The sequence below is a fragment of the Lithobates pipiens genome, unplaced genomic scaffold (genome assembly GCF_037356315.1).
Source record: "Lithobates pipiens isolate NorthernLeopardFrog02 unplaced genomic scaffold, aLitPip1_a1.2 Scaffold_19, whole genome shotgun sequence".
NCBI classification, from domain to species: Eukaryota; Metazoa; Chordata; class Amphibia; order Anura; family Ranidae; genus Lithobates; species Lithobates pipiens.
Genome location: NW_027507764.1, coordinates 171,694,336 through 171,706,743, shown reverse-complemented (window position 1 = coordinate 171,706,743; position 12,408 = coordinate 171,694,336). Strand labels below are relative to the sequence as shown.

The following is a 12,408-nucleotide window of genomic DNA, read 5'->3' as shown; positions in this document are numbered from 1 at the left end:
ATAGCTAAAGTGCCATGTGCTGTAAACTTCTTGACAATGTTGCGCAAAGTGGACCCAGGAACATTAAGATCTCTTGAGATGGACTTGTAACCTGGAGATTTTCTATGCTTTTCCACAAATTTTATTCTCAAATCCTCAGAAAATCCTCAGAAAATTTGCTGCTTTTTCTCTTCTCCAATGGTCCATGTGGCACATGGAGAATAACAGAAAGGTTGAGTAAATTTTTTACCATTTCAACTTGTTGCCATTGTGATTTCTATATTGTCAGCACCTGTTAATTGATACAGGTGAGTTTAATTACAAATTACAGGAGCATCACAAACTTGGAATGCAATTATTTATTACAATTTTGAGAAGATGACAATAATTTTGTCCAGTCCATTTTTTGGAGTATTGCGTGGAATGTGTCAGATTTTGGCTTTTTGTTTATCCAATTTTTTGTGTCATCCCAATACAAACAAAAGACCTACCATGTGAATGCCTAAACATTTGTAATTGCAGCAATTTTCTGAGCAACGTGGTGCATCATCTGACAGAAATTCAGGAGTGACAATATTTTTGGCCATGACTGTATACAGTTGTGCTCATAAGTTAACATACCGTGGCAGAAGTTATAATTTCTTGGCCATTTTTCAGAGAATATGAATAACACAAAAACTTTTCTTTCGCTCATATTAATTAGTATGGCTGGGTGACAAAATCAATAAAAGGCACCACCATCCCTGAGTAATATAAAGATTTCAGGAGGTAGTTTAATGGGACTTTCCGGGTGCCAAATACACAGACAAAGAAACCATATAACTTATAAAGATAACAAAGTGTACTCAACAAAGCACAGACATTTAAAACCAATAAAGATGGCTATACCAAACATTGCACGGTAAAGTTGCACATCAAAAAGTGTAGATGGATTGAAGTCTCTCAGCAATTTTGTCCCGACATGTTTCACCCGCTGGGGCTTCCTTGGGGGATATTTGTTGAAAGACAAAATTAATGTGCGACTACATAAAATAAAAAATACAATTATAAACATTCAAAACAATGCCAATATACAAAGATGTGTCATAACTGGCCATATCCATTGATTACCCACCAAACAGGGCTTGTTACCTGCGCATTGATGAAAAGCCAATTACTGGAATGGAAGTATGGGCACTGGGCTACGCTGGAATGGCTGACCAAAAATCACCCAAGGCCAGAGGCTGGGGCCAGTCTAACCAAAAAAGAAAAAGGTTGACCAAAAATTAATTAAAAGGAAATAAGGGGAAGGGAAAAAACAGGTGAAGGGGGGGGGGGGGGTGGGTGGGAGGGAAAAAGAAGGAAGGAAGGCTGGAAAAAGTAAAGGGGGAAGGAGATAGAAAAATTGAAGGAAGATAGGAGGGAAAGGTAATGGGGGAGGGCGGAGGATAGATGTGGGGATTGACGGGGGATAACAGTGGAAGTGAGGAGGAGGGTGGGGACGGGGATAAGAGGGACGGAAAGGGGGAAGAGGATGAGGACGGAATGGGAAGAAAGGCATGGGAAATAAGTGGATGAAAAGGAGATGACAAAGTAGGTGGAACAGAAATGATAGGGGAGGAAAAGGGGAAAAAAGCGGGGGGGGGGGGCTGGGGGAGTGGTTAAAGGGAAAGCACAAAAGAAGAAAAACCGCACCGAATATCGAATATTAAAGAAATATAAAAGAAAAAAGGAAGTGACTGTGAAAAACAAGGGGTAGTGAACAATGGGGTATTGAGAGCCAAGGGGATGATAAATTAATGATACTGTGATAACAAAATATGAGAATACTTACAGATCGCAAAAAAAAGGGAGACCAGGGGTGCTGCAATATTTTGTAACACAATCGTGTCTAATTGAAAAATGTAACCAAAATAAAAACTTTTTTCTATTCTTAACCACCAGGCGCCCACGCTATAGCCGAAAGATAGCTACAGCGTGGACACCAATTGCCGGGAGGCCGTCCCTGGGCGTCTTCCTGTTTACTAACTCAATGCGCACTCCCGCGAGCGAGCATCAGGGAAATTCTGTGCTGGCTTTGTTCCTTGGGCACAGCCAGTCACAGATCGCTATAAATGGCCAATCACAGCGGCCGTTTACAACGCGATCTGAGTGTCCAATAAGAGATCTCATATGTAAACATATGAGATCATCTCTCATCGTCAGCTCTCCCTCCTCACACACAGACAGCGTGTGAGGAGGGAGAGACCAACAACTGCAGCGTGAGTGGAAAAAAAAAGAAAAGAAAAATAAAGTGCCCACAGTACATGTCACTGCCATCTGTCCCTAGTGCCACCTGTCATCAGTGTCATGTGCCATCAGTGCCATCTGTCATCAGTGTCGCGTATTAGTGCCAGCTATCATCAGTGCCACGTATTAGTGCTATCTGTCATAAGTGTCACATCAGTGTCACATGTAATTCTCCTGGTGCTCCAGGGCCTTCAAAATTTTAATAGGTAGTCAACAAGTTAGATGTGTAATTTATGCACCTAGAACACGTGATGGTGCTCCCTGCATGTTGGGCCTCTCTAAGTGGCTAGCCTGTGGAAAAGTCCCACACGTATCGTAATACTCAGGAGGAGTAGCAGAATGTATTTTTGGGCATCATTTGTGGTATACACATGCCATGTGAGAGAAATAACCTATTACAATGACAATTTTGTGGGAAAAAAAACAACTTAATTTTGCAAAGAATTGTGAGGAAAAAATGACAACATCAAAAAGCTTACCATGCCTCTTACTAAATACCTTGAAATGTCTACTTTCAAAAAAAGGTTCGTTTGGGGGTTATTTGTACTTTCCTGGCTTGTTCGGGTCGCAAGAAATTAGATATGCCACCAGTACATCAGATGTGATCAATTTTTTTATGATTTGCACCACAGCTTGTAGACTCTCTAACTTTCACAAAGACCAAATAATATCCACTAATTTGGGTTATTTTTACCAAATATATGTAGCAGTATAAATTGTGGCCAAAATTTCTGAAGAAAAATTAATAATTTGCAAATTTTTATCACAGAAAGGAAAGAAAAATTTGTGTTTTCAAAATTTTCGGTCTTTTTTCATTTATAGCGCAAAAAATAAAAAACCCAGAGGTGATCAAATGCCACCAAAAGAAAGCTCTATTTGTATGAAAAAAGGACAAAAAATTAATTTGGGTACAGTATTACATGACTGAGTAATTGTCAATCAAAGTGTGAGAGCACCGAAGCTGAAAATTGGTCTGGTCACAAGGAGGGTTTAAGTGCCCAGTTGTCACGTGGTTTAAAATATAAATGTAATATAATTGATATGAGGAATAAGTGCTTATTTCAATTCATTGAAATCAAAAATTGCTTACTTTGGAGATAATGAAAAAAGTTATAATGTATTTGTTGGTCAACCTATATACTGGGAAGACCATTTAAGCCTAATTGCAAATCGTCTGTCCCAACTGCTAGCAGGGAAAATAAACACAAACGGCAATAGGCATAAAACAAAGCCAAGAATACAACGAATACAATGTAGCAACAATTGATGAAAGGCAACAATAGTAAATACTAGGGAGGAAACCACCAGATATTAGGAACTTGAGCCAGCAGAAAGAAAGTATACACATAACTACCTTAGATCGGATGGTAAAGTAAATGTGACATCCCCCTCCAGTGCCTATTGATCGAATGATGGGAGATAAGAATGAAGAAACATGGTGTGAGGAGAAAATGAAACGCAATGGGAAAAAAATATTAAAATGAAAATAAAGACTAATAAATAATTAAAATGCATATACACTATTTTCGTATAAAATTATAGATTGCGCAAGCTAGCCAAACAATTATAAATATGTGTCTCCTACTATTAACTGTGCTCAGCATTATAGTTATGCATATATCACATGCAAGCCTTGATAATACCACCTGTGTTGCGTTGTACTATTTAAATGCTCCAATTCAAACTTAACAAACCAACCTTTAACAAAAACAAATGCTCATAAACAAACCAAAAAGTGCAATCAAAACACCAATAAAAAAAAAAAAAAAAAAACAAGTCCGTGTATACTGTTTCAAAAATCTGTGTATAAGGGGTGCAGCTCACCTATCACAATTCTGAGGAGAGTTCCTTTAATTAAATCTTCTTCCTGTTTTCACGTGCGTAGCTCCACACCACAATTCACCCTTCGTGCCACCACCACCTTACGAAATGGCCACTCACCAGAAATAAATGGAAGCTCGCCTTTGGTTCATTCAATGGATAACCACCAGCCCACTTTGGTATTTGATCACCCCTGCGATTTTTATTTTTTACGCTATAAACAAAAAAAAAAGCGACAACTGAAAAAAACACATTATTTTTTACATTTTGCTATAATAAATATCCCCTGAAAATATATTTAAAAAAAAACATTTTTTCCCCTCAGTTTAGGCCGATACGTATTCTACGTATTTTTGGTAAAAAAAAAAATGGCTATAAGCGTTTGGTTTGCACAAAAGTTATAGTGTCTACAAAATAGGGGATAGTTTTATGGCATTTTTATTAAAAATTATTATTTTTTTTAAATTTAATAGTAATGGTGGCGATCAGCGATTTAATTATTTTTTTTATTATGACTGCGACATTATGGCGGACACGTCAGACAATTTTGACACATTTTTGGGACCATTGGCATTAATACAGCAATCCGTGCAATTAAAAATGGGTTAACCACTAGGGGTTAAGTGTGTGTGTGTGTGTGTGTTTTTTTTTTTTTTTTTAACTGTAGGGGCGTGGCTTGGTGTCTGATGTCACTGATTGTCTTTCCCTATAACAGGGAACAGACAATCAGTGACAGGCTCGGTAGGAAGCACGAGGAGAGGTTTGTTTACACTTACCTCTCCTCGCTCTTCAGCTCTGTGACCCGATCGTGGGACACCGGCAGCGATTGGGTCCCACGGTCACGGAGCTCAGGACCGGGTCACGGCTGGGCACTTAAAGAGCAACGTACCTGTATGTGCTTGTGCCCAGCTGTGGCATTCTGCTGAAGTACATTGGCGTGAGGCGGTCCTTAAGCGGTTAAAGCATGAATAACAGCACAGTACTTGTGCTGTATAATTTGGCCCTTTGTATCATCTAAAATAACTGGCTGATCCTGCCTGGTGCTGCCCCCCCCCCCCCCCTCTGTAAACTGACCACGTTTATCATGGCTGCTGAGCTCCTAATACTGTGGTCAGTTTACGTGCCTCCATCATCGGCTGTCTCTCCTTACTCCCTCTCTCCCTGTCGGCTCGTGTCAGTGCCCATTGTCCCCGCTTGCTGCTAAAATGACTTGGCAATTTTCATACAATTCTGTGTTTGATAATGTTATGTACACAGTGTATGTGCTTTTATTAAAAAAAAAAAAAAATTCTGAAAAACCTTTATTTCAGAGCGCAAGTCTACGCTCACATGACCTCCTCTCCTCCCAACATCAGCAGGGGATTTTCAGCCCCCCCCCCCCCCTGTCGTGCCGAGGGAGATCGTGGAACGAGCTGCGGCTCTGTCTCTTATGGATGCATAGAGCAGCACTTCGGGAGCTCCCAGGGCAAGCTGCTTTCTCTGAGGGTACTGCTTGAGGGAGAGGAGGAGGAGGAGCCAGGAGTGCCGATGTTCTGACACAAAGTGTCTGCCTATCGGAATAGTGTCCGGGTCGTACTGCGCAGGTGCAGCGCTTGCACAGTATGGGGGAAAGGAGAAGCCTAATATCTCCGAAGGAGAGATTGAAGCCCTACCATCCAAGTGGACATAGGGTTGCTCATAGTAACAGGGTCCCTCATGGACTCTTTGCTCGCCAGGTTTCAGGCACAGCCTCGCTTTGCTCGGCTCTTTTATATTCTAACTCTATGTCCACTTGGATGGTGGGGCTTGAACCTGGACACAGTGCGCAGGCGCCATTCTTCAGAGATGTTCGGCTTCTTGGCGGACACTATGTGATGGGGACAGTATCTGATAGGACACCGGCAAGGCACCTGAAAAGAAGAGGATCTGAGCTTCTCTGTGCAAAACTACTGCACAGAGCAGGTAAGTATAACATGTTTGTTATTTAACCACTTCCCACCCGGCCAATGCATATATACGGCCGGGTGGGAGCCGTCTACTCCTGATAGGACGTTCAGGAACGTCATTCAGGAGTAGCGGGATCGCGCGCGCGTGCCCGCGCAGCGGCGTGATCCCGATGTGCTCGTGTCACCCGGACACGGCACATCTCAGATCGGCAGGAGGGCTCTGTGATTGGCCCTCCTGATCACATGACGGCCGTGTCCAATCACGGCCGTCATGTGATGTAAACAAACAGCCGGTTGCTAGGCAATCGGCTCTCCTCTCCTCACACGGAAGTCACCGCTGAGGAGAGGAGAGCAGAACGCTGCAGCCGGCTGATGATCAGTGAGTATGGGCTGCTTTTTACAGCTTTTTACTCACTGATCATCAGTGTAGTGTAAACACACAACACACCACACAGTACAAACACAGTCCCCACATATGTCCCCAAAACACACATGTCCCCAAAACATACATGTCCCCAAATAATAAAAACACATGTCCCTAATAATAAAAACATGTCCCCCACATATGTCCCACTAAAATCACATGTCCCAATGATTATCTGCACACATATGTACGTGATCACCTGCACACATATGTACATGATCATTTGCGTACATATGTCCGTGATCACACAAACCAATTATTATACACTTAACGGAATTTTTTTTACCAAAAACATGTAGCAGAATACATTTTGGCTTAAATTTATGACAAAATTTGATTTTATTGGATTTCTTTTCAAATAGAAAAAATAAAATATTGTTTTTTTTCCAAATTTCCGCTTTTTTTGCACTTGTATCGCAAAAAAAAAAAAAAACGGAGTCGTGAATAAATACCACCAAAATAAAGCTCTATTTGTGCGAACAAAATGATAACAATTTCATTTGGGTACAGTGTAGCATGACCGCGCAATTGTCACTGAAAGCGCTAGAGCACTGAAAGCTGAAAATTGGGCTGGGAAGGAAGGGGGTGAAAGTGCCCTGTATTGTAGTGGTTAAAAAAAAAAAAAAAAAAGCTTTTATAATACTTAATGTATCAGCCTGATTTGGAACTGTAAGGATAGTTAGGCTTTCCAATACAGAATTTTGAAAAAATTGTCTTGCAACTTATCTGTAATTGTTTGTCTTTATTTTTTAGGAAAAGGAAGTATCTGTCCTTATCAATGTATAACAGTCAAAGAAGTATTCAAAACAATACGGACTACAGTACATGGACAACTCGGGATGTCTGTATGTGCACCTGTTTCAACGCTGAAGAAGAAGAAGCAAATCATTACCGAGAAACAAAAGCAACAAAAAAGCAAAAATCAATGTTGTTCAAAGGCTTGTCATTCCTCAGGTTTACCAAATCCAGAAGTAATGTTGCTCAATTGTGAGAGCCTCCCTAGAAGACAGGCCAAAAAGATGTCTGAGCCGAAAAGTTTAGTGTCTGTTAAAAAAACAAACTTGGAGCAATTGGTCTCTATGGGTGACATTGCAGCAACTCATAGCACAAGGGTTTCTGCATTAAAGAACTTACGTTTGGAAATCCCTTCTCATCAGAAAAGACAAAATCAAAGGAAAAGATTGGTTAGAGGAAAAACTTTCTTTGAAAGGAGACCAAGAAAAGTGATCTTAAACCGTTTAGGTGCTGATACAGCAGAGAAATATAAAGACCTCCAATGTAATGTGCAACATACAGGATATTTATGTGATAGTGCTTTGCAGGAAGAATCAAACAATAATACTTGTATGCCTGTAAGTTTCAGTTCAATAGATGAAGGTCTGCAACAAAACACATTTCAAAGACATGATCCTTCCAGCTTTTGGAGTAGTTGGCGAACTTCGCCATATCTGTTTTCAGAAGAGGAATATAGTGATGACTCTCTTTCAGGCACGCATTCTCCTTTCACAAGTATGTCTCCTTGTTTAACACATTCCCAACTACCTGAAGTTGTGGCAGAAAACATTTCATGCCAACGTGTCAAACCATTTACAGGAAAAACTGTATGGAAATGTACTTGTGCTCGAACCAGCGTTTGGACTTTTTTACATAAAAGACATGACCATAACAATACAGAGATTAATGCAGATGATCAATCTCTGAATTGGAGGGCAGAAAATGACAATGAAACTCTATGCAAAAAGCGAAAGTTGGATTTGCTGTTAGATGATTTACCACCACTTAGTTTTTACCCTCCAGTTCCTGATTTGGAAGAATTTATTAGCAGCTCATGTAGTGAGATAATAAGTAATGTTCCATTAGACAGCGGAGTAGCAAATGAAAGGATTTCTAAACCTGTTTTACATGAACATGAGAAAGATCATCAAAATCACACCATTTTGGACACACCATCTAAAACGTTTACTGTTCTAAAAAGAAACCGAATTGTAAAAATAAAGTCACCAACTTTCAGGTATCCTTTAACATATGGAGTTGAGAAGGAGCCAAATTTGAACTCCGTTTCTTTGTTAAATGTTAAAGAAGGCAGTGACATGTCATACTGTAGCCCTCCAATTCTGGACTATTTTAGCAAAGTTTTACCAAGTGAAACACATTCTTCCCCATCCAGTGAAAGTACTTCACATTTTGGTGAGAGATTTCTCGGTAAAGATTATGCTTTACATTATGCAGATGCAAGTGACTCTAATTCGGAACTTGAGCAATCACCAGGAAATAAACTTGCATTGAATGACCTCTCATCTGATGCATTAAATGATGCTGCACCTGTTGCCCTGAGTGACGCTGTAGCTGTGGCCCAGAGTGACGCTGTACCTGTGGCCCCGAGTGACGCTGTACCTGTGGCCCCGAGTGACGCTGTACCTGTGGCCCCGAGTGACGCTGTACCTGTGGCCCCGAGTGACGCTGTACCTGTGGCCCCGAGTGACGCTGTACCTGTGGCCCCGAGTGACGCTGTACCTGTGGCCCCGAGTGACGCTGTACCTGTGGCCCCGAGTGACGCTGTACCTGTGGCCCCGAGTGACGCCGCACCTGTGGCCCCGAGTGACGCCGCACCTGTGGCCCCGAGTGACGCTGCACCTGTGGCCCCGAGTGACGCCGCACCTGTGGCCCCGAGTGACGCCGCACCTGTGGCCCCGAGTGACGCCGCACCTGTGGCCCCTAGTGACTCTACGCCCTTTGCCCTGAGTGATGCCATGCCCTTTGCCCCGACTGATGCCGCATCTGGTTCCCCGAGTGACGCCACGCCCTTTGCCCCGAGTGACGCCACGCCCTTTGCCCCGAGTGATGCCACACCTGTTGCCCCTAGTGATGCCGCATCTGGTTCCCCAAGTGAAGCCACGCTCTTTGTCCCAAGTGACGTCGCACCTGTTCCCCCGAGTGATGCCGCACCTGGTTCCCCAAGTGACGCCGCGCCCTTTGCCCTTAGTGACGCCGTGCCCTTTGCCCAGAGTGATGCCGCATCTGGTTCCCCGAGTGACGCCACGCCCTTTGCCCCGAGAGATGCCGCATCTGGTTGCCCGAGTGATGCCACACCTGTTGCCCCGAGTGATGCTGCATCTGGTTCCCCTAGTGACGTCACGCTCTTTGCCCCGAGTGACGTCTCACCTGTTCCCCCAAGGGATGCTGCATCTGGTTCCCCAAGTGACGCCACACCCTTTGCCCCGAGTGACGCCACGCCCTTTGCCCCGAGTGACGCCACGCCCTTTGCCCCGAGTGACGCCACGCCCTTTGCCCCGAGTGACTCCACGCCCTTTGCCCCGAGTGACGCCACGCCCTTTGCCCCGAGTGACGCCACGCCCTTTCCCCCGAGTGACGCCACGCCCTTTCCCCCGATTGATGCTGCATCTGTTTCCCCAAGTGACGCCACGCCCTTTGCCCCGAGTGACGCCACACCTGTTGACCCGATTGATGCTGCATTTGATTCCCCAAGTGACGCCATGCCCTTTGCCCCGAGTGATGCCAAACCTGTTGCCCTGAGTGATGCTGCATCTGGTGCCCTGAGTGATGCTGCATCTGGTTCCCCAAGTGATGCTGCGCCCTTTGCCCCGAGTGACGCCGCGCCCTTTGCCCCGAGTGACGCCGCGCCCTTTGCCCCGAGTGACGCCGCGCCCTTTGCCCCGAGTGACGCCGCGCATTTTGCCCCGAGTGACGCCGCGCCCTTTGCCCCGAGTGACGCAAGACCTGATTTGCTGAGTGACGCAAGACCTGATTTGCTGAGTGACGCTGCACCCTTTGTCCTGAGTGACGCTGCACCCTTTGTCCTGAGTGACGCTGCACCCTTTGTCCTGAGTGACGCTGCACCCTTTGTCCTGAGTGACGCTGCACCCTTTGTCCTGAGTGACGCTGCACCCTTTGTCCTGAGTGACGCTGCACCCTTTGTCCTGAGTGACGCTGCACCCTTTGTCCTGAGTGACGCTGCACCCTTTGTCCTGAGTGACGTTGCACCCTTTGTCCTGAATGACTTCACTCTTGGTGTCCCGAGTGATGCGACACCTAGTTCCCCTTGTGACGCCGCACCCGTTGCCCCTTGTGACGCCGCATCCAGTTCCCCGAGTGACGCCGCACCCAGTTCCCCGAGTGACACCGCACTGAGTGATGCACCTGAAGATGATGTATTGATTATAGATGTTATTCCAGATGATCCAGATCTTTTTGGCTGTTTGAATGAACAGATAAAATCTCCACAGTTTTGCAGTGCAAAGAGAAGTGCTGCTGATCTTGTATCAAAAGAGAAATTAACGAGGAACATTCTACCGGAAGCAATATCTCCTGAGCATTACAGGTATTGATACTTTTTTTTGGTTACTTGTTTTATCATTCTAATTTTAGCTTTTCCACATAAAAAGGCTTACACCATTAAAACGTGATTAATATAGTTTCATTTTAAGTTTAACAAGCTCAGTCATATGGTTTGTTATAGTTTGAAGACTTAAATAGACTGCCAGGTTTACCCCCCACTACCACAACCATTACAGAAAAAAATTATCTTCCTCTGCCTATGGTTACCTTGTAGCATAGACTTTGCAAATAACCTTCAAGTTCAGGTGCAGGAAAGTCCAAACCTTTTGCATGAACTTGTGGGGATGGCAGTCTCTGGCAAGTTGCTGAACAATTCAGCATTAATATTTAACCAAATTTTGTGACCAGAGGTCACTTATAATTCTTCTTATAAATGTACCCAGTTGATATAGTTAAGCGTAATATTAACCTAGGCTTATTGGATACAACATATGACTTTGTATAAACATAATTGATCCATTACTTAACCCCCGCTAGCGGGTGAAAAAGGGTTCAAATTGCAGCTGCTGAAGGAATCACTTTGCAGGCGCTTTGAGAGCTCTGGCCACTGATTTCACTGGTAGGCGCGTTTTGGGAGCGGTGTATTCACTGCTCCCGCAGCTCCCCAAAGATGCTGCTTGTAGGACTTTTTTTTTCCCTTTCTGCAAGTGCACCAATCCTGTGTTAAAGCACTTGGGCTTTCACACGAGTGACAGGAGAGGCTCTTTACAGGTGCTATGCAAGTGCTATTTTTAGCGCTAAAATGCCTGTAAAAGGCTTCAGTGAGAAAGTGGCCTATAGATGAACTCCCAAGAATTCTCATTTTTAAACTTACAGTAGACTAGCCTTGTTTTATGTCGTTTACATGTGCGCTACATCCCAGGACCAATGGGGATGCTGAAATTGACTGTAGTAGTTTCTGCTATGCTATATAGTAGCCCGCTTTGAGTGCAAAGGCCATTGGTGGTCCTAGAGGTAGCAGCAGTAGAATCCTAGCAAGAGTAAATAAAGTATGTCCTTAGGGCAGCTCCTTATCAGATAGAAGGGATTATCTGCAATATAGGAAACACAAGAGAGTACACCTATGTGCAGCAATTAAAGATTTATTGATTAAAAGCATAAATATCCAGTCACATTTTGTACAAAATATACAACCTATATATACCAAACCAACATCAAGCCTCAAAAAGAGGTGGTACCGCCTCGAAAACCCATAGATACCTCTCTGGCATCTATCATACAGTGGTGTCTAGGGATGAAACGATTAATTGATATTATCGATATTAATCGATAGAGAAAATCGTTGACAGATTTTCATTATCGATTAGTTGGTCCTCACCTTCCTCCCTGTCCATCGTTAAATAAATCCTCCTGTGTACAAGGCACCGCCGTCTGTGACCAGGCATGTTCTTGCCTTTCCTCCTTGCTGATGTCGGCTCCCCACTGATCTTCTTAGCCCTACCCGCTGCTTTCCCAAGGGAGCAGAGAGGCGAGAAGCAGCCATGAGGAGAGCCGAGCTGCACATTGCAAAAGGTAGCGGCTAATGTATAACACAGTAAAAACATACACTGTACATTCATTTTTATGACCAGAGCTCCATCCTAACTCCTAAGTTTTCCTGGATGGGGGGAGTGCCCCATCATTGGTGTTCAGGGA

General features: G+C 43.9%; 1 protein-coding gene across 1 annotated transcript in view; it reads left to right on the top strand.

Annotated features, from left to right (window-relative positions):
• The window catches only part of TOPAZ1 (testis and ovary specific TOPAZ 1), a 594,775-nt gene that overhangs the window by 86,918 nt on the left and 495,449 nt on the right, over window positions 1-12,408 (top strand). Inside the window, exon 2 of the mRNA XM_077491472.1 lies at window positions 7,171-10,756. Within this exon, the coding sequence (XP_077347598.1) occupies window positions 7,257-10,756 (3,500 nt within the window). The 5' untranslated portion in view covers window positions 7,171-7,256. The remainder of the gene's footprint in view (window positions 1-7,170; window positions 10,757-12,408) is intronic.